At 45.1% G+C, this 25,546-nt stretch overlaps 1 protein-coding gene across 2 annotated transcripts in view; it reads right to left on the reverse strand.

The window, feature by feature from the left end:
- Window positions 1-25,546, reverse strand: part of LOC140492231 (regulator of G-protein signaling 14-like) — a 97,517-nt gene that overhangs the window by 20,890 nt on the left and 51,081 nt on the right. The window contains exons 4-10 of one of the 2 annotated variants that reach the window (XM_072591138.1): window positions 24,489-24,581; window positions 20,427-20,570; window positions 16,703-16,870; window positions 15,489-15,630; window positions 10,740-10,855; window positions 8,625-8,816; window positions 1,190-1,266 (exon numbers count right to left, since the gene is read on the reverse strand). In XM_072591138.1, the coding sequence (XP_072447239.1) occupies window positions 1,190-1,266; window positions 8,625-8,816; window positions 10,740-10,855; window positions 15,489-15,630; window positions 16,703-16,870; window positions 20,427-20,570; window positions 24,489-24,581 (932 nt within the window). Of the gene's footprint in view, window positions 1-1,189; window positions 1,267-8,624; window positions 8,817-10,739; window positions 10,856-15,488; window positions 15,634-16,702; window positions 16,871-20,426; window positions 20,571-24,488; window positions 24,582-25,546 lie in introns of both variants that reach the window. The other variant, XM_072591137.1, reaches the window with a different exon arrangement.

The raw sequence follows: 25,546 nt of genomic DNA on the forward strand, positions 1-25,546 counted from the left end.
TCTTTCTGTTATGCATTATGGAGAACAATACACTGCTTAGTGACTGAGGGAAGTTAAGGTACTGTTGGGATGAGAGAATTCAGGTTGTGATAACTGGGACCTCACTTCAGATAAATCCCAGTCTGAACAGATTGCAGCTTCCTTGCCTCTCATCTTCATCCACCTACAAGGAGCATCTCCTGCACTAGGTAGCAATCTCCTAAGAGGGTAGCTGACCCATAGGATGGCCTCTCTTCAAACTCCTCGAGGCCATTGACCCATGTTAAGAAGTAACCAATCATAAAAGCTCTTCTGTACAGTTCGAAGCCATTCATCCCATAGAGTGTCACCCAGACTTGCCATGCCCTATCCTATCCCCATAACCTTGCATTCCCCATGGCTAACCTACCTATGGGGCAATTTTCCATGGCCAATCCATCCTAACTACATCTTTGGACCGTGGGAGGAAACCGGAGCACCCGAAGGGTACCAACGCAGACACGGAGAGAATGTGCAAACTCTACACAGAGAGTCGCCCAAGGCTGGAATCGAACCCGGGTCCTTGGCGCAGTGAGGCAGCCGTGCTAAGCGCTGAGACACTCCTGATGTATTCAGAAGCGTTGGAGGCAGTGAAATTCCTTCAGCATTCTGAAAGACTATCTCACGGCAGACTTCTGAAACTTCAGATGACGTTAAGGAAGGTTTTAGACAGATGTCGGGTAGTAGCAGCAGAATTTAATCAGCAAATGAACTGGAATCACGAACACAAACAAGCGACATTAAAACTTAGATAGGACATGGTTGAGTGTTCCAACATTAGCACTGGTAGGTGCTCAGCTCAACTCTTATATCAGCCACATGAGGTTAGAGTGATGGCTGGAGGATTGATTACCAAAATAGCATATTGGCAGCACAATCCCCTGCCCTGCATATCTTCCATGGATATCTTCCAAGCACACTAACGCTTAACTGGCACTGCGTTTCGGAATGGTAAATACATGAGCCACAATATAGACCCCCAAAATAAAAACACAGGAGCTACCAAGCAAAATTTAATCTCCGAAAATCTCTCCAGTCTTTTCACTGACCAGATCAGAGGACAGCTCGACTCCCAGCACTGTGTGGTATTAGTGAACTGAAGTGAGATGGAGAGGCAGCTGCTTAGAGAGGTCATGGAGGCCAAAATGTTGCAAGGGGTTAAACGACTTACTCAAACAGGATTTTCTTTTCCACTCGAAGCTCCCGGTCACAGAGGATCATACTATCCTGATCCAAAGCTAGGGGCTTCTGAAATACCAAATAAAATCAGACCATAAACAATATGTTTTTGCATTGTGTTTTACAACAATTAAGATTAACGCATGCTCAACACAGAGACCCATTTTTATTGTATTAACGTCATTTATACTTCCTCATCAGACAGGGCAATATAGCAAAATACTCACATCTGGCATTAGAGGAAATTTCACAAGTCGGAAAATTGCCTATGTTTGGAGCTCCCTCCCTTTTTCAGTTAGTTCCATAGAATGGGGATCAGTGAGGGGTACACACCAGAAAGATTCACGGATGAAACCCTTTTTGCTATTGAAATAATTGCCAGAGGCCAGTATCCTCTCACCAAGTCACCCTTTATTTACATGGGCACAGTACATAGGCTCTGAGCAGACAGATCAGAGCCAGTCCCTAGACTGAGGAAACTCTGTGAATCTCCAGTTTACCTCTGTCAGCCAGGGCTCCCTGATTGGCCCAGGTTAACCACCCCATTCCAGGATCTTATACTCAATCACTACAGCTATATTCACCTGTGGCAATTATAAGCTTGCTTAGGTGCTGCACTGGTGTATTATAAGTCAAGAAATGGTAGCAAGGAGGCATTGAGTCAGATGATGAAATGAGTGATCTAATAGGGCAGGGTTTTAAGGTGTAGGTAAAAACAATGACTGCAGATGCTGGAAACCAGGTTCTGGATTAGTGGTGCTGGAAGAGCACAGCAGTTCAGGCAGCATCCGCGGAGGAGTAAAATCAATGTTTCGGGCAAAAGCCCTTCATCAGGATGCTGCCTGAACTGCTGTGCTCTTCCAGCACCACTACTCCAGAGTTTTAAGGTGTGTTTAACAGTAGAGAAGTGAAATGGAGAGGTAACAATTTAGAGAGGTCATGTCAGACAAAATGTTGGAAGGAGTTATCTGACCGAGGCGTTCCAATTGAAAAAGCGCTTGATGGGAAAGAATCAAGGGACAAGATATTATGAAGGGTCAAATATCTGGGCGTTCCCCCTCTCCTGATACCCCAGAACAGAACAATGGAATGGTCTGGGCAGACTCGAATTTTGGACCTTGAACCATATCCACATCAGATTGGTATAGCAAGTGGAACCGTAGAGGGAAAAAAGAGGCAAAGTTAGTCATTTCCAGCACCATAGGCTTCAGGCCGGTGATGGCTGGATTGGAGTGACCAGGAGCAAGGGAGGGGGAAACAGGTGTAAGAGTTTAGGGACCTCAGATTGCAAAGGGGAAGGAGGGCTGAAAGTAGCAATGGTGGAGAGATGGGTTGAATCGTGTTACTGAATAGAAACCTCTTTTATTCTTGAACAGAGGGGATTTGAGGGGATTTCAAATCCTTTGACTTGGTTTTGCAAAGTGTTTATATAAGTGAGAGCACCACCTTCCTCCAGCCTTTAGGTAATTATAAATTAATTTAATTTTTCAGAACCATTTGTCTCTTGTGCTCTGCTCATTGTGGACAGTGGTAATGAAGGTGGCAGATTGCTATAAGGTGACACAGAGGAGGGAAATAGGATGGCGTACAGTTGGCATAGGGCCATGAGGGTCAAAGGGACAGGAAGTTTTTGTAGGGAAGCATTGGAGGGCTGGTAGTCATGAGGGTTGGTGGCCAGGAGGGTTGGTGGCCAGGAGGGTTGGTGGCCAGGAGGGTTGGTGGCCAGGAGGGTTGGTGGCCAGGAGGGTTGGTGGCCAGGAGGGTTGGTGGCCAGGAGGGTTGGTGGCCAGGAGGGTTAATGGTCATGAGGATTAATGGTCACGAGGGTTGGTGGTCACGAGGGTTGGTGGTCACGAGGGTTGGTGGTCACGAGGGTTGGTGGTCACGAGGGTTGGTGGTCACGAGGGTTGGTGGTCACGAGGGTTAATCGTCAGGAGGGTTGGCCGTCAGGAGGGTTGGCAGTCAGGAGGGTTGGCAGTCAGGAGGGTTGGCAGTCAGGAGGGTTGGCAGTCAGGAGGGTTGGCAGTCAGGAGGGTTGGCAGTCAGGAGGGTTGGCAGTCAGGAGGGTTGGCAGTCAGGAGGGGTAATGGTCATGAGGGTTAATGATCACGAGGGTTGGTGGTCAGGAGGGTTGGTGGTCAGGAGGGTTGGTGGTCAGGAGGGTTGGTGGTCAGGAGGGTTGGTGGTCAGGAGGGTTGGTGGTCAGGAGGGTTAATGGTCAGGAGGGTTAATGGTCAGGAGGGTTAATGGTCAGGAGGGTTAATGGTCATGTGGGTTGGTGGTCATGAGGGTTGGTGGTCATGAGGGTTGGTGGTCATGAGGGTTGGTGGTCATGAGGGTTGGTGGTCATGAGGGTCGATGGTCTTGAGGGTCGATGGTCTTGAGGGTCGATGGTCTTGAGGGTTAATATTCATGAGGGTTGTTGGTCAGGAGGGCTAATGGTCAGGAGGGTTAGTGGTCAGGAGGGTTAGTGGTCAGGAGGGTTAGTGGTCAGGAGGGTTGGTGGCCAGGAGGGTTAGTGGTCAGGAGGGTTGGTGGCCAGGAGGGTTGGTGGCCAGGAGGGTTGGTGGCCAGGAGGGTTGGTGGCCAGGAGGGTTGGTGGGCTGACAAGTCTGTTATGATGGAATGCAATCAGAGGGCATGTTTTCACCCCTAGTGAAGCAGGGGTCCAGACTTCTCGCTTCTGAAAGGCTGCAAAAGCTGATAGCAGTCAATTGATCCTTTTCAAACTGAGTCTGAGAGAATTTCATGGAACATTTCGGATCATGATCGAATGACCTTGAGGGACTGAAAGACCATGGGGCTGTTCCTATTGTTAGAGCTCTCTACAATATAGACCTGCACCATTCATGAAACTCTTTCAGTAGTGTCGGGACAAAGAATGCACACCGATGAATTGAAACCTCATGAAACTCAGTTTAAAAAAACATGCCTTATGGAGATAAAGCACTCTTGACTTTACAAAGACACTTCTGAAAAAAAACTACTTTTACTTCCTGCAGTGCTACAATTGACATTTATAACTTCCCCTTCCCTGGTGTTTGTTAGCATTCACTTCAATATGAAGGTGAAAGCATGGTGTTAAATCAAAGTAAAATGCAAGTCAGGGTAATACCAGGAACTCTGTTGAATTTACCTCACAGAAACTAGACATTAAACCTAAATTATTTGTATTTTTTTTATGTTTTACGTAAGCCATCACCCAATTTACCCTATCTAATCTGATCAGTGTATCCTTCAATTCATGTATTTATCTAACTTCCATAAGACCATTGGAGCAGAAGATATATGAGCAGAAATTAGGCCAGTCAGCCCATCGGAACTGCTCCACTCTTCAACCATGGCTGATAAGTTTCCCAACCTCATTTTCCCAATGTCTCCCCGTAACCCTTGATCCCCTTGACAATCAAGACCAATCTATCCCTGTCTTAAATATACTCAATGACCTGATCTCCACAGCCTTCTGTAGCAGTGAATTCCATAGATTCACCACTCTCTGGCTGAAGAAGTTTCTCCTTATCTCTGTTCTAAAGGGTCTTCCCTTTGCTCTGAGGCTGTGCCCTCGGGTCCTAGTTGCTCTTACCTATGGAAACATCTTCCCAATATCTGCTCTGTCCAGACCATTCAGTATTTTGTTAGTTTCAATTAGATTCCTCTCATCTTTCTAAACTCCATCAAGTTTGGACCCAGAGTCCTCAAACATTCCTCCCGTGTTAAGTTTTTCATTCCTGGGACCAGTCTCGTGAACCTCCTCTGAACCCACTGCAGGGCCAGTACATCCCTCCTGAGATATGGGGTCCAAAACTGGACACAATACTCCAAATGTGCCTTGACCAGAACCTTATAGAGCCTCAGAAATATATTCCTACTTTTACATTTAAGTCCCCTAAAAATAAATGCCAACATTGCATTTGCCTTCCTAACTACTGGCTCAACCTATAAGTTTACCTCGAGAGAATCCTGGAGTAGAACTCTCAAGTCTCTTTGCACTTCAGACTTCAGAATTTTCTCCCCATTTAGAAAATAGTCCATGCTTCTATTCCTCTGACCAAAGTGCAAGAGCTCACATTTTCCCACAGTGTACTCCATCTGCCACTTCTTTGCCCACTCTCCTAACCTGTCCAAATCCTTCTGCAGCCTCCCCGTCTCCTCAGTGCTACCTGTTCCTCTATCTATCTTTTCATTGTCTGTAAACGTAGCCAGATTGCCCTCAGTTCCTTCATCTAGATCGTTAATGTGTAAAGTGAAAAGTTGTGGTCCCAACACTGAGCCTTGCAGAACACCACTCGTCACCAGTTGCCAGCCTGAGAAAGACCCTTTCCTCCCCACTCTCTGCTTCCTGCCAGACAGCCAAGCTCCTTTCCACGCTGGCAACTTGCCTCTAACTCCATGGGCCCTTATCTTACTCAGTAGCCTCCTGTGCTGCACTTTGTCAAAGGTCTTTCTGAAGTCCAGGTAGATGACATCCATTCGTTCTTCTTGGTTTAACCTGCTCTTTACTTCCTCAAAGAATTCCAGCAGATTTGTCGGCATGACCTCCCCTTGATGAATCCATGCTGGCCTTGCCCTGTTTTACTATACACTTCAAAGTATTCAGAAATCTCGCCCGAAATATCTGGTAATGCCAAATCTGAGCATTTTCCTGTAACGTCATTTACACTTCCTTATCCTTCACAATGGATTCCAGGATCTTAACCATGACTGAGGTTAGGCTAAGTCGTCTGTAATTTTCCTTTTTTTGCCTTCCTCCCTTTTTGAACAGTGGCATTCCATTAGCAATTTTCCAGTCTCCCAGACTGTAGCGATTCCTGAAAGAGCACCACTAATGCCTCCATGACCCCTTCAGCTATCTCCCTTAGAACTCTAGGGTGTAGTCCATCAGGTCCAGGTGATTTATCCACCTTCAGACCATTCAGTTTTTCTAGCACCTTCACCTTGGTAGTGGCCACCACACTCAGCTCTGCCCCCTCACTCTTATGAACTTTCGGGATAGTACTCACGTCTTCCATCTTGTCGACTAACACAAAGTAATTATTCGGATCCTCAGCCATTTCCTTGTCCCCCACTACTATCTCTCCAGCGTCGTTTTCCAGTGTTCCAATGTCTACTTTGGCCTCTCTTTTGCCCTTTATATATCGAAAGAAACTCTGACAGTCTTCCTCCATATTGCTGGCTAGCTTACTCTCATACTTCATTTTCTCCCTCCCTGTGTTTTTTTTTGTTGCCCTCTGTTGTTCTTTGTAAGTTTCCCAATCCCCTGCTTTCCCACTACCCTTCACCCCATCATATGCTTTCTCTTTTGCTTTTGTACTATCCCTGACTTCCCTAGTCAGCCATAGTTGCCTCATCCTCCCTGTACCATGCTTCTTTTTCCTCGGGATGAATCCCTGCAGTGTCTCCTGAATTACTCCCAGTAATCCCTGCCATTGCCGTTCCACTGTCTTTCCTGCTGGGCTCCTCTCCCAGGCAATTCTCTCCAGCACCTCCCTCAGGCCTCTGCAGCTGCTTTTCCTCAGCTGTAATACCGTTATCTCTGATTCTATCTTCTCCCTCTCAAATTGCAGAGCAATTTCAATCATATTATGGTCACTGCTTCCTAAGGGTTCCTTCACTTTAAGCTACCTTATCAAGTCTGCCCCATTGCACAACACTAAATTCAGTATTCCTTAGTGCTCTCCATGACAAGCTGCTCCAAAAAAGCCATCTCATAGAAATTCCACAAATTCCTTTCTTTGCGAACCACTACTAACCCGATTTTCTCAGTGCACCTGCGTATCGAAATCCCCCATGATCACCATAACTTTGCCTCAAACATACTTCGTTTCTATCTCCTGGTGTATCTTGCATCTCAGCTCCTGACTACTGTTTGGAGGCCTGTGCAAAATTCCAACAGTGGTTTTTTTTACCATTGCAGTTCCTCAATTCTACCCACACAGATTCTACACCATCTGACCTTACTTTGTTTCTTACTGTTGATTTAATTTCGTTTCTTATTAAAATGCTCTGTGGAATTTGGAGTATTGTGCGTGGGTTTAGGGCCCCATATCTCCAGAAGGTTGTACTGGCTCTGGAGCGTGTTCAGAGGAGGTTCATGAGAATGGTCCCAGGGATGAGAAGCTTAACATAAGAGGAGCATTTGAGGACTCTGGGTCTATGGAGTTTAGAAGGATATGGGGAGATCTGAATGGCCTGGACAGATGGATGTTGGGAAGATGTTTCCATTGGTAGGAAAGACGAGGACCCAAGGGAACAGCCTCAGAGTAAAGGGAAGACCTTTTAGAATGGGGATAAGGAGAAACTTCTTCATCCAGAGAGTGGGGAATCTATGGAATTCATTGCTACAGAAGGCTGTGGAGGTCAGGTCATTAAAACTGGGATAGGTAGGTTTCTGATTGTCAAGGGGATCAAGGCTTACGGGGAGAATGGGGTTGAGAAACTTATCAGAGTCGAAGATTGTGGTGCTGGAAAAACACCACACTCTCGACTTTGATGTCCAGCATCTGGAGTCCTCACCCTCTCGTCCTTGAGAAACGCATCAGCCATGATGGAATGGTGGAACAGACACGATGGGCTGAATGGCCTAATTTCTGTTCCTCCGTCTTATGCTGTTATGATGGGTCCCACGTTCTGATCACTCTGTGTGAAGAGGCTCTTGCTGTGATTTTCAAATTCTTACTGAAACACGTTAGAAAAGTTGCTGACGGAATGCAAAACAGAAACAGAAGGCTAGATTTCCTGAAGACTGGCAATCTTGTGTACGTTTTATGCAAGGAGGGAGCTCCATGTTTTTGAGAGGAGATTCTGCTCGGGGCTTCCTCAGAGACACAGAGCTGTACTCCTCCATTTTGACCTTTCTTTGGCAGCACACGAGGAAGAGAAACCATGTTCCCTTTTCACAGCAGGCTGCTGTCGTAGGTTGAAGGTAAGTAACAGCCCATAGTAACAGCTGCTGATAAAGGGCAAGTTTGATGTATAAGGTGAGGGGAGGCTAGGTGTCAGATGTGCAGAGGTTACAGGATAGGGTGCCTGGTGAGTATGTTGCCAATTGGAGAAGGGGCTAGGGTGTTGGGTCAGGTCCAGTCAGCTTGAGTAAATCATGATCAAGAGTATGGTGCTGGAAGAGGATTATCTGAAGATTTACTCACTCATAGAAAGTGAGGACTGCAGATGCTGGAGATCAGAGTCGAGAGTGTGGGTGCTGGAAAAGCACAGCATCCGAGGAGCAGGAGAATCGAAGGGCTCATGCTCGGAACATCAAATTCCTGATGAAGAGCTTATGCCCGAAACGTCGACTCCCCTGCTCCTTGGATGTTGCCCGACCTGCTGCGCTTTTCCGGCACCTACGCTCTCGACCCTGACTCTCCAGTATCCGCAGTCCTCACTTTCTCCTCGTGAGTCAATCGTGAAATGGGTACACACCAGCTTACCTTGTCACTTCCAGCCAGGTAGGCACTCGTGGCTGCCAGAGGAATCCCGTGCCTTTCACAAACGCCGGACAGTAAGTCTCGGATGGTCAAGCCGGGCCGAACCATTGCTAAAGAGGCAGTTGTGTCGGGGAGGTAAACACAGCAGTATTTCACTTTCTTCCCATTTTCTACTTCTGGGCTTGGTCTCTCATACTACAACGGAGAGCACAGATCGTGTTAAACATCGTCATGATGGACCAGGGTGTGGTTTTCTCTGTCATTACCCTATAGAGTTCTAATAGGGCATATGAGGGAAGGATAATCATACGTTCGTAAGATACAGGAGCAGAATCAGGCTATTCGGCCCATTGAGACTGCACTGCCAATCGATCATGGCTGATATGTTCCTCTCCTCCATTTTCCTGCCTTGTCCCCATAACCCTTCAACCCATTGCCAATTAAAAATCTGTCCAATTCTTCAAGTTACTCACTGTCCCAGCATCCACCGCACTTTGGGGGAGCAAATTCTCGCAGATTCACAACCCTTTGGGAGAAGTAGTTTCCCCTGAACTCTGTTTTAAATTTGCTGCCCCTTATCCTCTCGTCCCAGAATGCCCCACAAGAGGAGGCATCCCCTCCATGTCTATTTTATCCACACCTTTTATCATCTCGAATTTGATCTCCCCTCACTCTTCCAAATTCCAGAGAGTACAGACCAAAACTGTTCAAGCTCTCTTCCCCATGGAGTCCCCATGGTAATGGCATCTGTAAGCAGTGTCATAGTCTAAGGGTATAGGGAAAACCATTCAGTACTGAGATGAGAAATGGCTTCACCCAGACAGGAGTCAGCCCATGGAATTCACAACCACAGAAAGCAGCTGAGGCCAAAGCATTGTACAATCTCAAAGAGAGTTGGATACAACACTTGGGGGGGGGGGGGGGAGGAGCTAAGAAGATCAAAGGATAAGGGGGGGAGGGGGGAGCAAAAACAAGCTATTGAGTTGGATGATCAGCCACGATCATTGCGAATGGCAAAACAAGCTCAAATGGCTGAATGACATAACCCTGCTCCTTTGGTTTCCGATCTTTATCTCAATGCTCAACTCACCTTTGTCAATATGACCAGCAAAAGTCTGCAATGCAATGGTGGCTGCTTAAACATCTTACGACTGGTCAAGCATTTTCAGTATGTCAAGACTAAAATGCTACCTCAGTTATCTGTGAAAGGGCAGTTCCCATTTATGACAGTTAATCTAACTATTTCTCATCAGTAAACAGATCTGCTAATGTGACATTTGGTTCAACAATTGTCCAGCAGAGGACATTCAACCCATTAAATCTGTGCTGGCTCTTCTGAAGACCAATCCAATTGGTTCCATTCTCCACTCTTTCCCCATATCACAGCAATTTGTTTTATTTTCCACATTTTTGTCCAATTCTCTTCTACAGCTTTTAATTAAATTGTTTCTCCCGTCCTATTAGGCAGCACGTTCCATCCCTTACACTGTTCAGCAAGTAAAACTGCTTTTCATTGAATCCCCAAAGTGTGGAAGCGAGCCATTCGGCCCATACCAACTCTGCAAAGAACATTCCACCCAGACCATCCTGTCCACCTTAACCCAGCATTTCCCATGGCTAATCTACCTAGCCTACACATCCCTAGGCACTATGGGTAATTCAGTATGGCCAATCCACCAAACCTGCACATCATCTGGACTGTGGGAAGAAACCAGACCACCCTGAGGAAACCCACACAGACAGAAGAACGTGCAAACTTCACACAGGCAGTCACCCGAGACTGGAATTGAACCCAGGTCCCTGGCACCGTAAGGCAGCAATGCCTCCCCCTAATTTTGAGGTTATGTCCAGTTGCCCTAGCTTCACCTGTCAGTGGAAACATCCCTTCTACCTCTTATCTATTCCCTTCATAATTTTATGTGTTTCTATCAGATCCCCCCTCATTCTTCTGAACTCCAATGAATATAATCCCAGTCTACTCAGTCTCTCCTCATAAGCCAACCTCCTGAACTCCAGTATCAACCCAGTGAACTTCCTCTGCACCCCCTCTAGTACCTGTACATCCTTTCTCAAGTAAGGAGCTCAAAACTGCATGCAGTACTCCATCATGAGTCTTACCTCTGTTCTGGCTTGAAGAGAGCTGAGGAAACCCAGCTCCACACTGGCTGCTGAATACACAGATCCCTGAGACTCACGGCGAGACAGGAAGAGGCCATTGCTGTCTGAAAACTCCACTGCAAACATAAAAAAGGAATCGTTAATCATGTTGTAAATTCTTTCAAAATGACTGAGCTCAAAAGCACGAATTAGCTTCCCTAATAGGTAAAGCCGTGATCTTAGACTGGTATTAAGTTGCATTGACCATGAAATGAATCCATCCTTGCTCTGCGATAAACTAGCTAATGTCCTCTAAGATTGCCTTATTTCTGGTGAATCCCTCGTAAGTGAATAGATGAGGATAGGATTCGTCTGGAGTTTGATCCACACCACATTTGGGACTAGGCTGGGTCTTTAATTCATAACATTTGGACGCGGTGGAATGAGAAACAGCCAACATCGTCACGGTTGGGGTCAGGGTGAGGACTCAGGAAATCCTGTTTGCCTTTCTAAGTAGTTATACCATTCAGAGTTTGAAAACCCACAAAGTAAAGTAAAACTAAACACAAACACCTGCCAAACACCTCAGAGTGAAATGCACTGGGAGACAACACAACACAGAAGCAAAAAGTGAGAAATAAAAGCAGAAATTGTTGGAAAACAGTCAGTATGGAGAGGAAATAAAATGGCTTTCTCTTCATGGTCATTGCTTGGTCTATTGAGTGTTTGCAGCATTTTCTATTTAAATATAATCAGGAACTGTGTTCAGGCAACCGTTCTCTTTTTCTTATTACTCACGGATGTGATGTGAGCATCTCCAACTTGGCCAGCATTTATTGATCATCCCTAATAGCCCAGAGGGTAGGTCACAGTCAAGCACGTTGCTGTGGGTCTGGAGTCACATGCAGGCCAGACCAGGTAAGGACACAGATTTCCTTCCCCAAAGGATACGAGTGAACCAGATAGGTTTTTCAAACAATCAGTAATTGTAGAGTCCCTACAGTGTGGAAGCAGGCCACTTAGCCCATTGAGTCCACACCGTCCTTCTGGAGAGCATCTCACCCAGACCCAACCTATCCCTGAAATCCCTGTGGCTAATCTACCTCGCCTGAGCTTCACTGGACTGTGGGAGGAAACCAGAGCACCCATAGGAAACCCACACTGACAGAGGGAGAACATGCAAACTCCACACAGTCATCCTCAGGTGGTATTGGACCCAGGTCCCTGGCGCTAAGAGGCAGCAGTGCTAACCACTGAGCTACCATGCCATCCCAATGGTTTCGTGCTCATTGTTAGACCCTTAGTTCCAGATTCTTTGCTGAATTCAAATTTCTCGGCAGGGTTTGAACCAGGGTCCCAGAACATCAGCTGAGTTTGTGGATTACTCCTATGTGGATCCTGTGATTGTGATTCCTGATGAAGGGCTTTTGCCCAAAACGTCAATTTTCCTGCTCCTCGGATGCTGCCTGACCTGCTGTGCTTTTCCAGCACTGATCTTTGTGGATTGATCATTTAATGATAATGCCATGAGGTCATTGCCTCCCTCCTCTGTAACAACATCTCCACATTGTATAGCCGGTGAGTGCTGTACATTATCAGAAGCATTAAAATGGAGAGCCAACACCACCTCTACTGAGTGATCAAAAATAGCCCACTGAGACATGACGGGGTTTCCTGGCAGAGAGTTCATGATGATAAGACATCTTGGATGTTTTTTTTAAAAAAAATTCCGTGATATTATACCACATTTATTACTGATCGCTAGCTATCATCAAAAAGGTAACAGCAAACAATTCTCCTGAACCACTACAATCCACTTTCCGGTTAGGTAGCATCATACTGTAAACTTCAAAACTTTCATAACTGTTCATAAATTGAAAGAATCACCAGAGATAACCTGTTATGAAGGAATCAGCAATAACTCTTATTGGAAGAAACTAAGGGATAAGGACAAACTTATACAAGAATTGAAAGCATTTAGCCATGTCTGGGAAAAGTAGAAGTCAAAGCAAGTTGAGCGAAACTGTGTTATCAATTCTTGATGAATGGTTGTCTCGTGCCACTTGATTGCCCTGCAGAAGAAGTGAAGGAGTTAATCACAGGACAGTAGTGTCTTCAAACACATAGTCAATGCCAAATGCAACAAGGAACACGAGAAACTACTTAGAGTCATGGAGATGGACAGCATAGAAGCAGACCCTTCGGTCCAACTCATTCATGCTGACTAGATATATTAAATTAATCTAGTCTGTTTTGGCAGCACTTGGCCCATATCCCTTCCTATTCATAAACCCATCCATATGCCTTTTAAATGTTGCAATTGTACCAGCCTCCACCACTTCCTCTGGCAGCTCATTCCATCCACACACCACCCCTTGTGTGAAAACGCTGCCCCTTAGGTCCCTTTTATATCTTTCCCCTCTCACCCTAAACCTATGCCTTCTAGTGTTGGACTCCCCCACCGCAGGGAAAAGACTTTGTCTGTTAATTCTATCCATGCCCCTCATGATTTTGTAAACCTCTATAAGGTCACCCCTCAGCCTCCGACGCTCCAGGGAAAACAGCCCCAGCCAGTTCAGCCTCTCCCTGTAGCTCAAATCCTCCAAACCTGGCAACATCCATGTAAATCTTTTTTGAACCCTGTTAAGTTCCAGAACATTCGCCCATACTTCTGCTAAGAAGACAAGCTGTAGACTTGGTTTCAGAGAAGTAGTCAATAATTTAGATGAATCTAAAGAATCATCAATAATATCACATTGTAGGAAGGGTGAATGTCTGCAGAAGAATTCAACACCAGTACACCCTGCATTAGGAAAGCTTTGAAGAACAGCACTACAAAAAGTTCAAACCCTGCACACTTCCAGAGACAGACACTATTAATTAGAACTGTTGCTAAATTTTATCATTAAATCGGGTACTAGCCAAGTTAGGTTGTGTGATCTAATTTACTTACTTGAGGGCTCTTATTTTGATTGCTACATGCAACAAAGTTTGAACAATTACCATACAGTAATGGAGTCCTACAGCACAAAGACAGGCCCTTTAGCCCAAACTGGTCCATGCCAACCAAAGTCTCCATCCGTGCTAACCCCATTTCCCTGCACTTGGCCCATATCCTTCTAAACCTTTCCCATCCATGTATTTGTCCAAATGGCTTTCAAATGTTGTTACTGTATCCGCCTCAACCATATCCGCTGGTAGCTCATTCGAATGCGCACCACCCTCTGTGCAAAATAGTTGCCCCTCTGGTTGCCTTTTATTTTTTCCCCTCTGTCTGTGAGATTTCTTAATAAGTGGCTGAATTAAAGGTAACATGTGGTGATTTACCCATAGCAGTAGATAGTTACAGGCTTATGACCCAGCCACAAGCAGTAAAGAAGTCAAATGGTATTTTAATCTTTATTGCAAGAGCATTTAAGTGCAGGTGTAGAGATGTCTTTTTTTTAGATAAGATTACTTACAGTGTGGAAACAGGCCCTTTGGCCCAACAAGTCCATACCGACTCGCTGAAGCGCAACCCACCCAGACCCATTCCCCTACATTTACCCCTTCACCTAACACTACGGGCAATTTAGCATGGCCAATTGACCTAAACTGCACATCTTTGGACTGTGGGAGGAAACCGGAGCACCCGGAGGAAACCCACGCAGACATGGGGAGAATGAGCAAACTCCACACAGTCAGTCGACTTGGACCTTGGTGAGACTGTTCCTCACAGAGTATTGTCTGCAGTCTTGGTGCCTTTTACTGAGGAAGGATATCCTGACATTGAGGGAGTGTAGCAGAGGTTCACCAGAATCAGTCCTGGGAGGGTGGGACTGAACTATGAGGAAAGAATGAGGAGACTGGGCCTGGATTCTCCAGAGTTTCACAGAATGAGAGGTGATCCCTTTGGAATAATGAAAATTCTTGAAGGACATGACAGGGCAGATGAGGAAACAATGCTGGTTTAGGGAGGGATGGAGTAGTGGTCTACTAGAAGGGAACATCATCTCAGAATAAGAGCTGAGCCACTTAGAACCAAGATGAGGAACAATTTCTTCACCCTGAGGTAGATCATTCTCTGGAGCTTTCAGTCCCAGAGGCTGTGGAATCTCCATCACTGAGCATGTTCAAGACAGAGATTGATAAATTTCCAATGAGGAGAAGGTGGGAAAATGGCATTGACGTTAATGATCAGCGATGATCTAGTCTGACACAGGAAACTTGAAGGTCCAAATGGCCTATTCCTATTCCCCTGTTCCTTTGTTAGGATGCTTTAGTTTCAGTAACTAATTAGCTTCACAATATTTACTCGAAGGCTAATCTGGGTGAGGTATTAAGGGCTGCTTGTGCTTGTGCAACTGTCATCCAATACAGAGCTTCCATGTACAGGGTGGAAGAAAGAGACATAAACTTGGAAAAACAAGCGTACATAATGATTATGGCTGATCATTAACATCAATGCCATTTTCCACACTATCCCCACATCCCTCTAACTGAAAGTCGGAAGTTCATGTTCCTCCCACATGGTTGGAATGATCCTATTTACCCTAAAACAAGTTTTGTTAAACAATGAGACAATATCTTTGTCCCCACACCAATCTATAACATTGTACTGCTCCCCCATTGGATAAACTGCATTGCAGACCTTCACATCAGATTGACCTTCCCTAGAATTCATTGCAACCTTTTACCTTGCCTTACAACCCATTATGTTATACTACACCATGTTACATCCATTTAATTGCCTAACTGCAAATGGTTTGAGCAAGTAAGCCAGTGCCTTACCTCCAAATGAGTCTCTTTTATCTTTCTTCCGACTTAGTTTGCTCTTACTCCTCCGGATCTGTTTCTCCGGGCTTCCGCTTTTCCCATCACAGCCGTTCTGTGGCAAACCGCTGAATGACTTTCCTGACTTCAGCTTCTTCTTCTGCTACAGGACAATAATGGATTAGCAATTATGGTTATCGCTTGCTCTTTCAAAATGCAAACTTGCCAACGTTTGGTTCAGCATGCCGTGTGAGTCAGACTTAGCTGAGACTGTGAGCAGGTCTATTGTTACTGTCCGAGTAAGCCAGCTACCCATAATGAGGACAAAATAAATCACTTGTCCACCAAACAATAAGCAATGAAAGGTCCAATAAAATTGTTCAATTGGCTGAAGGAGCATCTGTGAAAAATTCGAGGAAGAAATAATGTGCCTATAGGCAGTTTCCTAAGATTCACCCATTCTCAGCACAGCTGTCTCCATCCAAAGTAGCATCTTGCCCTTAATAGATTTCCACACTTGATGAGGTTTTAGGATTCTGCACATTACTTCCCTATTAAACTCACCACTAGAAAAATAAATCGATACACTGAAAGTATAAGTACCCTGTTTGCATCTCAGTGACTGTTAATAATTGCCAACTAACTTCTGGTCCGAAAGGTAAATGATTTTAAATGTGGACTGTTGTGCCCTCAAGTTGTGCACAGTGTTGGAGAATTTAAGAGTTCCAATTTATAAAAGAATTCATATGGAGAGAAGCAGGCCATTTGGTCCATCAAAATCGACGTTTTAGGCAAAAGCCCTTCATTTCCTACTCCTCGGATACTGCTTGACTTGCTGTGCTTTTCCAGCACTACTCTAACCTCCAGCATCTGCAGTCCTCATTTTCGCCCATTTGGCCCATCAAGTCTCCAAAGAGCATCCCACCAAGACCCGCCCTATAATTCTGCATTTCGCATCAAATCTACCTGGGTTGCACATTCCTGAGCACTATGGGCAATTTCCCATGGCCAATCCGCCCTAACCTGTACATCTTTGGTCTGTGGGAGGAAACTGGAGCACCCGGAGGAAATCCATGCAGAAACAGAGAGAACACGCAAACTCCACAGAGACAGTCAACCGAGGGTGAAATCGAACCCGGGTCCCTGACGCTGTGAGGCAGCAGTGCTAACCACTAAGCCACCATGCCATTCCATCAGATTCCCCATCATCCCATGTTAGAATTAAGTCTTACCTTCTTGACATCATAGAGGCTGGCACTCTCCTTATCATGACTGTGTTCCAGTTCCTGTGAGGTATCACCAGGAAGTGGTTTGCCCTCCACCTCTGCCAACACACACTGTTGATAAAGGGGGGACTTCACAAAACGAGTGTAGCTGTCAAATTTCATCAGGTTAAAGATCTGCAGAGAGGGAAATATGATAAAATTTGCCAGATCCATAATCTAATTTAACAGTTAAAGAACAGTACAGGAGCTATCATGTTACAGATATTGTTGTTATTATTACTGTATATAATGCCTAGTACACTAGAGACCACCAAATGTTGGGAAGGTGATAGTGAGGAACACTTCCCAGGGACATTACACAAAGATGAAAGGAATTTTGTGATAGTGGCCAATGAAGTGGGGAAGTAGAACATGACTCAGTGGGAGGACAGACATACAATGTTGGTAGTAGTCAAAAGTCACTCAGTGCAGCCTTGGGATGTCCTCTAAGTTGCCGAGTTACAGTGGCTCAGTGGTTAGCACTGCTGGGAACCTGGATACAATTCCACCCTTGGGCGACTGTCTGTGTGGAGTTTGCACATTCTCCCAGTGTCTGTGTGGGTTTCCTCCAGGTGCTCTAGTTCCCTTCCACAGTCCAAGGATATGCAGGCTTGATGGATTGGCCATGCTACATTGCCAATAGTATCATGGGGTGTGCAGGTGAGGTGGATAAGCCATCAGAAATGTAGGGTGGGATGCCCTTCAAAGGGTTGGCGTGTATTTGATGGGCTGAATGGCCTGCTTCCACACTATAGGGATTCTATGAGGGAAGTAAGGACAGGAATTGCAGAGAGTCTGCCCTCAATCTACCAATCTTCTTTCAGTAGGATTATGACAGAGGATTGGGTGACTACAGTGTTACATCCATGCTTAAGAATGGGATAAGCTCAGCCTATTCAACTGACTGTCAGTAGTGAGGAAACTTTTAGAGGCGTCAATGTTTGGGATTGGCTCTTAGGGAAACCATGGACAAAAATCAGCACAGGGCTACTCCTGAAAGAAATGTATTAGATTAAGTTAAGTTCGCTGATGGAGTGATGGTGAACACTAATGAGGATGACATGACTGAAGTCATGCATGTAGACCTGTGGAACACCTTTGATGAATTGCTGCGCAGCCACCCTGAGAGTAAAGATAAACTGCGCAGGACTAACAGGGCACGGCCAACATATACGGGAAAGGAGTCAAAAAAGTGTGGCGCTGGAAAAGCACAGCAGGTCAGGCAGCATCTGAGGAGCAGGAGAATCGACGTTTCGGACACAAGCACTTCATCGGGAATGATGAGGGCTTATGCCTGAAACGTCGACTCTCCTGCTCCCCGGATGCTGCCTGACCTGCTGTGCTTTTCCAGCACCACACTCTCGACTTTGATCTCCAGCATCTGCAGTCCTCACTTTCTCCAGACATGGGAAATGAGCAGAGAGAGACTGCAAGTGAAGATCAGTGGTGAAAGGTTGTTTTTAACGGGTTGCAGTGAAATACAAAATATTCCCAGAAGTGAGTATAAGACAACTGCTTGGGGATACAGTGACTAATTTTACAGCTGGCAGATGGGATGGAACTCACTAATGTAGCAAACATTGTGGAGGCTAGTAAACTTTAGGAAAACTTTGCCACAGGGCAAAGGAAACTTAAATTAGGTAAGTGTAAAGTAATACATCTTTACAGCAGGAATGAGGAGAGGTGATAAAAGCTAAATGATACAATCCGAAAGAGAGTACATGAAGACAAGGACTTATGAGGATGTGTGCCAAATCCTTCAACAATGAGGAGACATTGAGCAGGCTGTTTCAAAACAAAACATTCCGGATCTTGGGTTTTGTTAATAATAGTGACAAAGTCCAAAAGTGAGGATGTTATCCTTAACTGTTTGCTAAACACTCGTTTGGCTTTTAGCAAGAACATTAGTTTAAATTCCAGGTGCTGTGGGATGGCATAGTTATAGAGAAGTAACAAAGGAGGAAGGCTGTTGTTAGAGAAGGTTAGGAAGAGATTGGACAGAAAATCATTGGATTTTTATGGCATAAACAAGGGAAAAAACTGTATTCAGTGTCAGAAATTTTGCTGATGGTGCTGCCTTCCTAAGAATGCACAGGGACAGCACGGTGGTTAGCACTGCTGCCTCACAGTGCCTCAAGCCCAAGTTCAATTCCAGCCTCGGGTGACTGTCTATGTGGAGTTTGCACATTCTCCCCGTGTCTGCGTGGGTTTCCTCCGGGTACTCCGGTTTCCTCCCACAATCCAAAGATGTGCAGGTTACTTGAATTGGTGGTGCTAAATTGCCCTTAGTGTTCAGGGATGTGTAGGTTAGGTGCATTAGTCAGGGGCAAATATGGGGTGGGGGTGGGTTGCTCTTCAGAGGGTTGGTTTGGACCCGTTGGGCCGAAGGGTCTGTTTGCATGCTGTAGGAATTCTATGATCCTAACACAAGTTTTATGGTAATTCGAGTTAGAAACAGGTACAATGAAGAAAGGGATACATAACCCACTGTCTGAAAAGGCACTTGAAACAGATTCAATTAAAACTTTCAAATTGTTCCCTTTGATGAATCTTTGAACAAGAAAATTTCACCTATCCGTGGAACGGCCAGTCGGATGCGACTAATCAGATAGATCTCTGAAGAGGCCTGAATCACAAATACAATGTTGATCATTATTTCAAAGGGAAATGTGTATAAAACAGGAAAGCCTTGCCAAGTCAAAATCAAGCACATATTGTGGATAGTTTTGGTTCATCTGATAATCCTCAACTCTACTTTTCTGTCTTTATCCATGACCCTTGATTCCCTTGCTGAGGAAAATCTGTCTCTTTCAGCTTTGAATATACTCACTGACCAAGCCTGGGCAGCCCTTTGGGGTGAAATGTTCCACAAGATGGATTACCTTTTGAGAAAAGAAATTCCTCTTCATCTCTGTCTCAAATGTCCGACCCCTCTGAAATGCTGCCCTCCAGTCCTAGATGCTTCCAATGGGAAATAGCCTCTCTGCATCTACCTTGTCCAGCCTCCTGAGAATCTTGTTTGTTTCAATAAAGCTGCCCCCCACTTTTCCACATACCAAGGAGCACAGGGCCGACCGATTCAATCTGTCCTCATTGATTATTTATGATAACTCTTCTGGGTGATAAAGATAAAACAATAATCCCTTTAGACACCAATCAACCAAATGGATCTTCTCCGGACTGCCTCCAATGTCAGTATATCTTTCCTTAACAAATGAGTCCAAAATAATATTCTGACTGGTGCCTTTTACAGTTTTCAAGAGTACCCTATTTTTAATCTCTGTTCCCTATAAAATAAAAGCCGACATCCCATTTGTCCACCATTTGAATTTGGAGGCTAGCTTTTTGTCATTTATGCACAAGGTCTCTCAAATCCCTTTGTTTTGTATCTTTCTCCATTTAAATAATATCCAGCTCCTCTATTCTTCCTGCCAAAGTGTGTAACCTCACACACTCCCATGTTATATCCCATCTGCCAAATTGTAACCCATTTGCTCAACTTGTCTATATCCCTTTTCAGATTCCTTGTGTCACTGTCAGCGCTTTCCTTCCAAACTACTGGGCCTAGAGTTCAGTGTAGGTCTCTAACATGAACTCTTCTTGCAGATATTGCTGGGAACTGATAGCAGAGATAACTTAACAATTTAACATGGTCATGAGATGGAATGGGACAAAGACTGGAACAGGGTACCTGAAGCTGTTGTGCTTTGAACATATCCGATGTAGGATCATTGAGAACATCCTCCTCCAGTTGTGCCTGCTTATCGATGTTGATGGGACTGAGTGAGTTGCTGGACAGATATGTTCTGTAGATCTCACTGGCAATTTTTGAGAGCTTAACAAAAAAACAAAGAGAGATTGGTCAAAGCACCATTCACCTCATGTGGGAATTACACCGCAGTAACAGGGAGACATATCAAAAAGCATTGCACATAGATGATATTGATATATCGTCAATAATCACACCTACTCTCACAGCTACTTTGACTATATTTCTTCACACTCTTCATGGAAGCAACAATCTCCCAATTTCTTCCACTCCATCATATCTGTTGTAATATTATAATCTTTCATAACAATGTTATAAATTATGTCCTTGTATTTTCAACTTTACATCAGCCCCCCACTATCCCTTCACCTCAACTTCCATCCCCAACCCATAACATTCCCATCATTGGTTGTCAGGATCTGAAATGCCTATGTCTTGCATTGCTGATCTTAACCCTTTTTCTACCAGCATCTGAAGAACCACATTAATTTTTTTTTTGTCATTATAGCAATGTCATTCTCCCTGGTCAAAGTTCAAAATCACAACACCAGGTTATAGTCCATCAACTAGCTACCTAACGAAGGAGCAGCGCTCCAAAAGCTTGTACTTCCAAATAAACCTGTTGGACTATAACCTGATGTTGTGTGATTTTTTAAAACTTTGTCCACACCGGTCCAACACTGCCACCTCCACATTATTCTCCCTGGTGTTCTAACCAGGAACTATCCCTCGACAAACAGTGAAAAAGGAGATGATGATCTGCTCATTCATTGCACTGTGGTTTGTGGAACCTTGCTTCATGCAAATAGATTACCAGGTTTCTAACTTTCCCAGCAATGATGACATTTCAGAAGCACGGTACTTGTGAAGCATTTCAGGACGCCTTGTTCTGGAGAAGCACAAGTCAGTCTGTTTTCATTTCATTCGAAGGCTCCAGGTCGAATCCCATGTTACTCAATTGGTTGCTATCAAAGGAGTCACTGCATTTGGCATGGAGGATGGCAAAGACAGAGAGAGTTCCTGCTCTCGAGGCTCGTCACAGGTGGATGGTAAAAGAGAAAAAAACGAGTCTGACTGTGACTCTGGAAGTCAAGTTGCTGTCTGTGATCACCCTGATTGCTGGCACTTTATGGTAGCTGCCAACTCTGCTGTATGTGACGTAGGAAACAGGTTGGATGAGGTAGTTAAAAATCACGCAACACCAGGTTATAGTCCAACAGGTTTATTTGGAAGCACTAGCTCTCGGAGTGCTGCTTCTTCATCAGGTGGTTCACCATGTTGTTAGGGAGGGAGTTGTGGGTTGTGAACTGCCTGACAAAGGAGCAGCGCTCCGAAAGCTAGTGCTTCCAAATAAACCTGTTGGACTATAACCTGGTATCGTGTGATTTTGTCCACCCCAGTCCTACACCAGCTGCCCCACATTGTGTTTGAACTGGTTCCCTTGCCTGTGTTGACTGTACTGTGTCTCACGCCTGTCTCATTATCAGTGATAAGGGAGAGATCATGGTGGGTCTATATAGCAGAAATACTTGTCTTAATTAATAAATTAGTTTGGTGCATGGCAGTAATAAGTACAGCTCACATTACCACTCAGGCATAAATAGTAAGGACTCCCAGGAGCTGGACGGAATATATTTGCTCCCAATGAAGGCTATTGCAAACTCCCTGTCTCCTCAACAAGACTGTGACATCATCAGGTTGGGTGGGACCAATGTAAATTCAGTTAACTATTTCAGAACTATTAGCTATGTGAGTATAGCTGCAACAACACTCAAGTGACATCATCTAATACAGCTGCTGAATTGGCAGCACATCCACCACCTTCAGCATTCATTCAACATTCACTGCCTTCACCCGCTGATGCACTCTGCATCTACCGAGTGCACTGCAGTAATTCACCCAGCCTCCTCTGACAGTACCTTCCAAACCTGTGACCTCTACCACCAGCAGATACATCCTGATGCTTAGAACTACCACTCTTCCTTCACTGTCACTGAGTCAAAATCCTGCAACTCCCTCCTTAACACCACGGTGGGCAACTCAAGAAGGATTTCTGCTGTCAAGAAGGAAGCTCACCAGTACTTGGTTGTGCCAGCAGTAATCACATCCCGTGAACAAATAATAAAAAAAACCCACTGCAATCGACTTTCTCTCCCGTTGTCACAAAAAATACACCGTTATCCTGGACAGAGTGCAACTTAACGATCAAACCACGGCACTGGATTTTATTCCACTCCTTCCCTCTCGAGGTTTATGACAAATTTGGAGCAGATCACGTCTCAACACCCATCTAAATATTATGACAATGAACATGATGTTTGATGTTTCCTGTTGTTTCCCCTTCGTATACTTGCTTTCAAATATTTCCAGAGGCCAATCAATTTGTAAAGTTGGAAAGACTGGATGTTACCGTGCAATTCACTGAAAAAGCAAGGCCCAAACAATCAATGGTCCTTTAGGTTCTTAGGTGGCTACTGTTAGGCCTGCCTCATAATTGACTACCTGGCAGCAGAAGGCCATTCAGGTGCCAGCATCCTCTAATGCCACCATGCAGGGAAAACATGACAATCCGTATCTTTTTCAATTAACTGCAAATATAGTGGAAATAGTATTCCCTGGTGTTATTTTCATCACAATTATTCAATAGATCTAAGTTCACTTGCCAATAAATCAGCACCCTTTTCTCATGCAACATAAAAACTGTTGTCCACTTTGTGACTTGGTATTCTTGCATCTGTCCTGTTGAGTGCAAAATGAATACCTTTAATAGTGTGGCTTTTGTCAACAATACTCAAGATTTCTTTCAGGAAACACCTTTCTGTGGTACAGAATGTGAGTAATTCGAAATGTCCTAAATATTGCCTCCTTAAGTGGGAAAATGTGACCTTTGCCCTATGGATGCCAAAGCTCTCCACCACTGTAGTATCTTCTTCAGTCTGTTGTTGACTAATGGATGGAGAATGATTATCATTACCTTTGTATCATATTGATCTCAGCAATAATAGGACACACACGAGACAGAGCTTTTGTTGTTTTTTTATAGAATCACTACAGTGTGGAAATAGGCCATACTGTCCATCAGTCCACACAGCCTTGAAAACTATGGGGCAATTTAGCATAACCAAACCACCTAACTTGCACATCTCTGGACTGTGGGAAGAAACCAGACCACCTAGAGAAAACCCACACAGAGAATGTACAAGCTCCATACAGACAGGTGCCCAAGGCTGGAATTGAACCCAGGACCCAGACTCTGCAAGGCAGCAGTGCTAACCACTGAGCCACCATGCCGTCCCATCTGCTGCTTCCTATGTTCCTTCCTTCCTATGTCAACTGGAACTGGGAATTGCTGTATGTAGCATCATTACTCATTCCAAAGTGTTTCAGTACCTCCCAATTCCAGGGTAAGGGTATTTGGAAGACGTGACTGCACACATGGGAGCTGAATGTCCCACCTCATTGAGGGTCCCTTGGCATGGGTCAAGCAGAGAATTTGCTTTTCTTTTGTCCACTCTTAGACAAGATCAGTGTTTATTTGGGAAGACTACAGACAGGCAATCAGCATGCATCAACCATTTGTGGGTGGCACGGTGGCACAGTGGTTGGCACTGCTGCCTCACAGCGCCAAAGACCTGGGTTCAATTCCCACCTCAGGCAACTCTCTGTGTGGAGTTTGCACATTCTCCCCGTGTCTGCATGGGTTTGCTCCGGTTTCCTCCCACAATCCAAAAATGTGCAGGTCAGGTGAATTGGCCATGCTAACTTGCCCGTAGTGTTAGGTGAAGGGGTAAATGGAGGGGAATGGGTCTGGGTGGGTTGCGGTCCGGTGTGGACTTGTTGGGCCGAAGGGCCTGTTTCCACACTGTAAGTAATCTAATCTAAAACATTACCCCCCGTCCTCCGCCAGTGCCTTCCGGAAGACAGGAGAACATTGTGGCGATGCACAAAATGCACACAAAGGAAATAAAATCAATCAGCACTTACTTGGTCCAAGTCATCTGCTGGGATCTGCTGAAAGCGTTCACAGGCTTGCCAAAACAATATGTTTTCAGCACTGAATTCCTTCTTTAAAAATTCCTAAGGGAAAAGGGGACAACACAATCACTCGTAATAGCAAATGTACACTTAGTCAGACTAACGTATGTCACTCTCAGGCATCAACCATACTGATATAACATTACCCACTCCTGAAAAACAGAACCACCATGAGTACAGCTACGGGTTTCAGTTCAGCAACAGTCTGCCAGCATAATGTAGTCTGAGTGTGGTTGATGTGAAACAAATAGGCCATTCAGCCCATCTAGACATCTCTGCCTTTCAATCATGGCTGATCTATTTCTCAACCCCATTCCCCCTGCCTTCTCCCTGTAACCCTTCATCCCCTTACCAATCAAGAACCTATCTACCTCTGTCTTAAACATGCTCAATGACTTGGTCTCCACAGCCTTCTGTGGCAAAGAGCTCCACAGATTCATCACCCTCTGGTTGAAGAAATTGCTCCTCATCCCCGAGGCTGTGCCCTCCAGTTCTAGTCCTTCCTACTAGTCAAAACGCCTTCCCCACATCCACTCTGTCCAGGCCTCTCTATATTCTTTATGTTACACTGAGAAACTCCTTATCCCACCAACTCCATTGTGGGCAGATGGAAAGTCCTCAGCTGCCCTCATATGGACAAGTCCTTTATCCCTTGGATCTTTCCTTTCAACTTCCTCTTCACCCTTTCTGCAGTGCCTATACGTCCTTCCTTAGACACAGGGCCCAAAACTGCTCTCAATATTTCAAATACAATCTGGCCAGAGCTCAGACAGACTCAACAGTACATGCCTGCTCTACATCTAGCCCTCTTGAAACAAATGCTACCATTGCTTTTGCCTTCCCAGGAAGGAGAGGTTTATGGTCTACACCTGCAATAGGTAGATGAAGGTGGGGGTGGAAGTGATAGGTCGAGGGGAGGGTGGGGCGGATAGATGGGAAGGAAGATGGACAGGTTGAGCAGGTCAAGAGGGCAGCACCGAGTTGGAAGGTCGGATCTGGGATGAGGT

The sequence above is a fragment of the Chiloscyllium punctatum genome, chromosome 20 (genome assembly GCF_047496795.1).
Source record: "Chiloscyllium punctatum isolate Juve2018m chromosome 20, sChiPun1.3, whole genome shotgun sequence".
NCBI classification, from domain to species: Eukaryota; Metazoa; Chordata; class Chondrichthyes; order Orectolobiformes; family Hemiscylliidae; genus Chiloscyllium; species Chiloscyllium punctatum.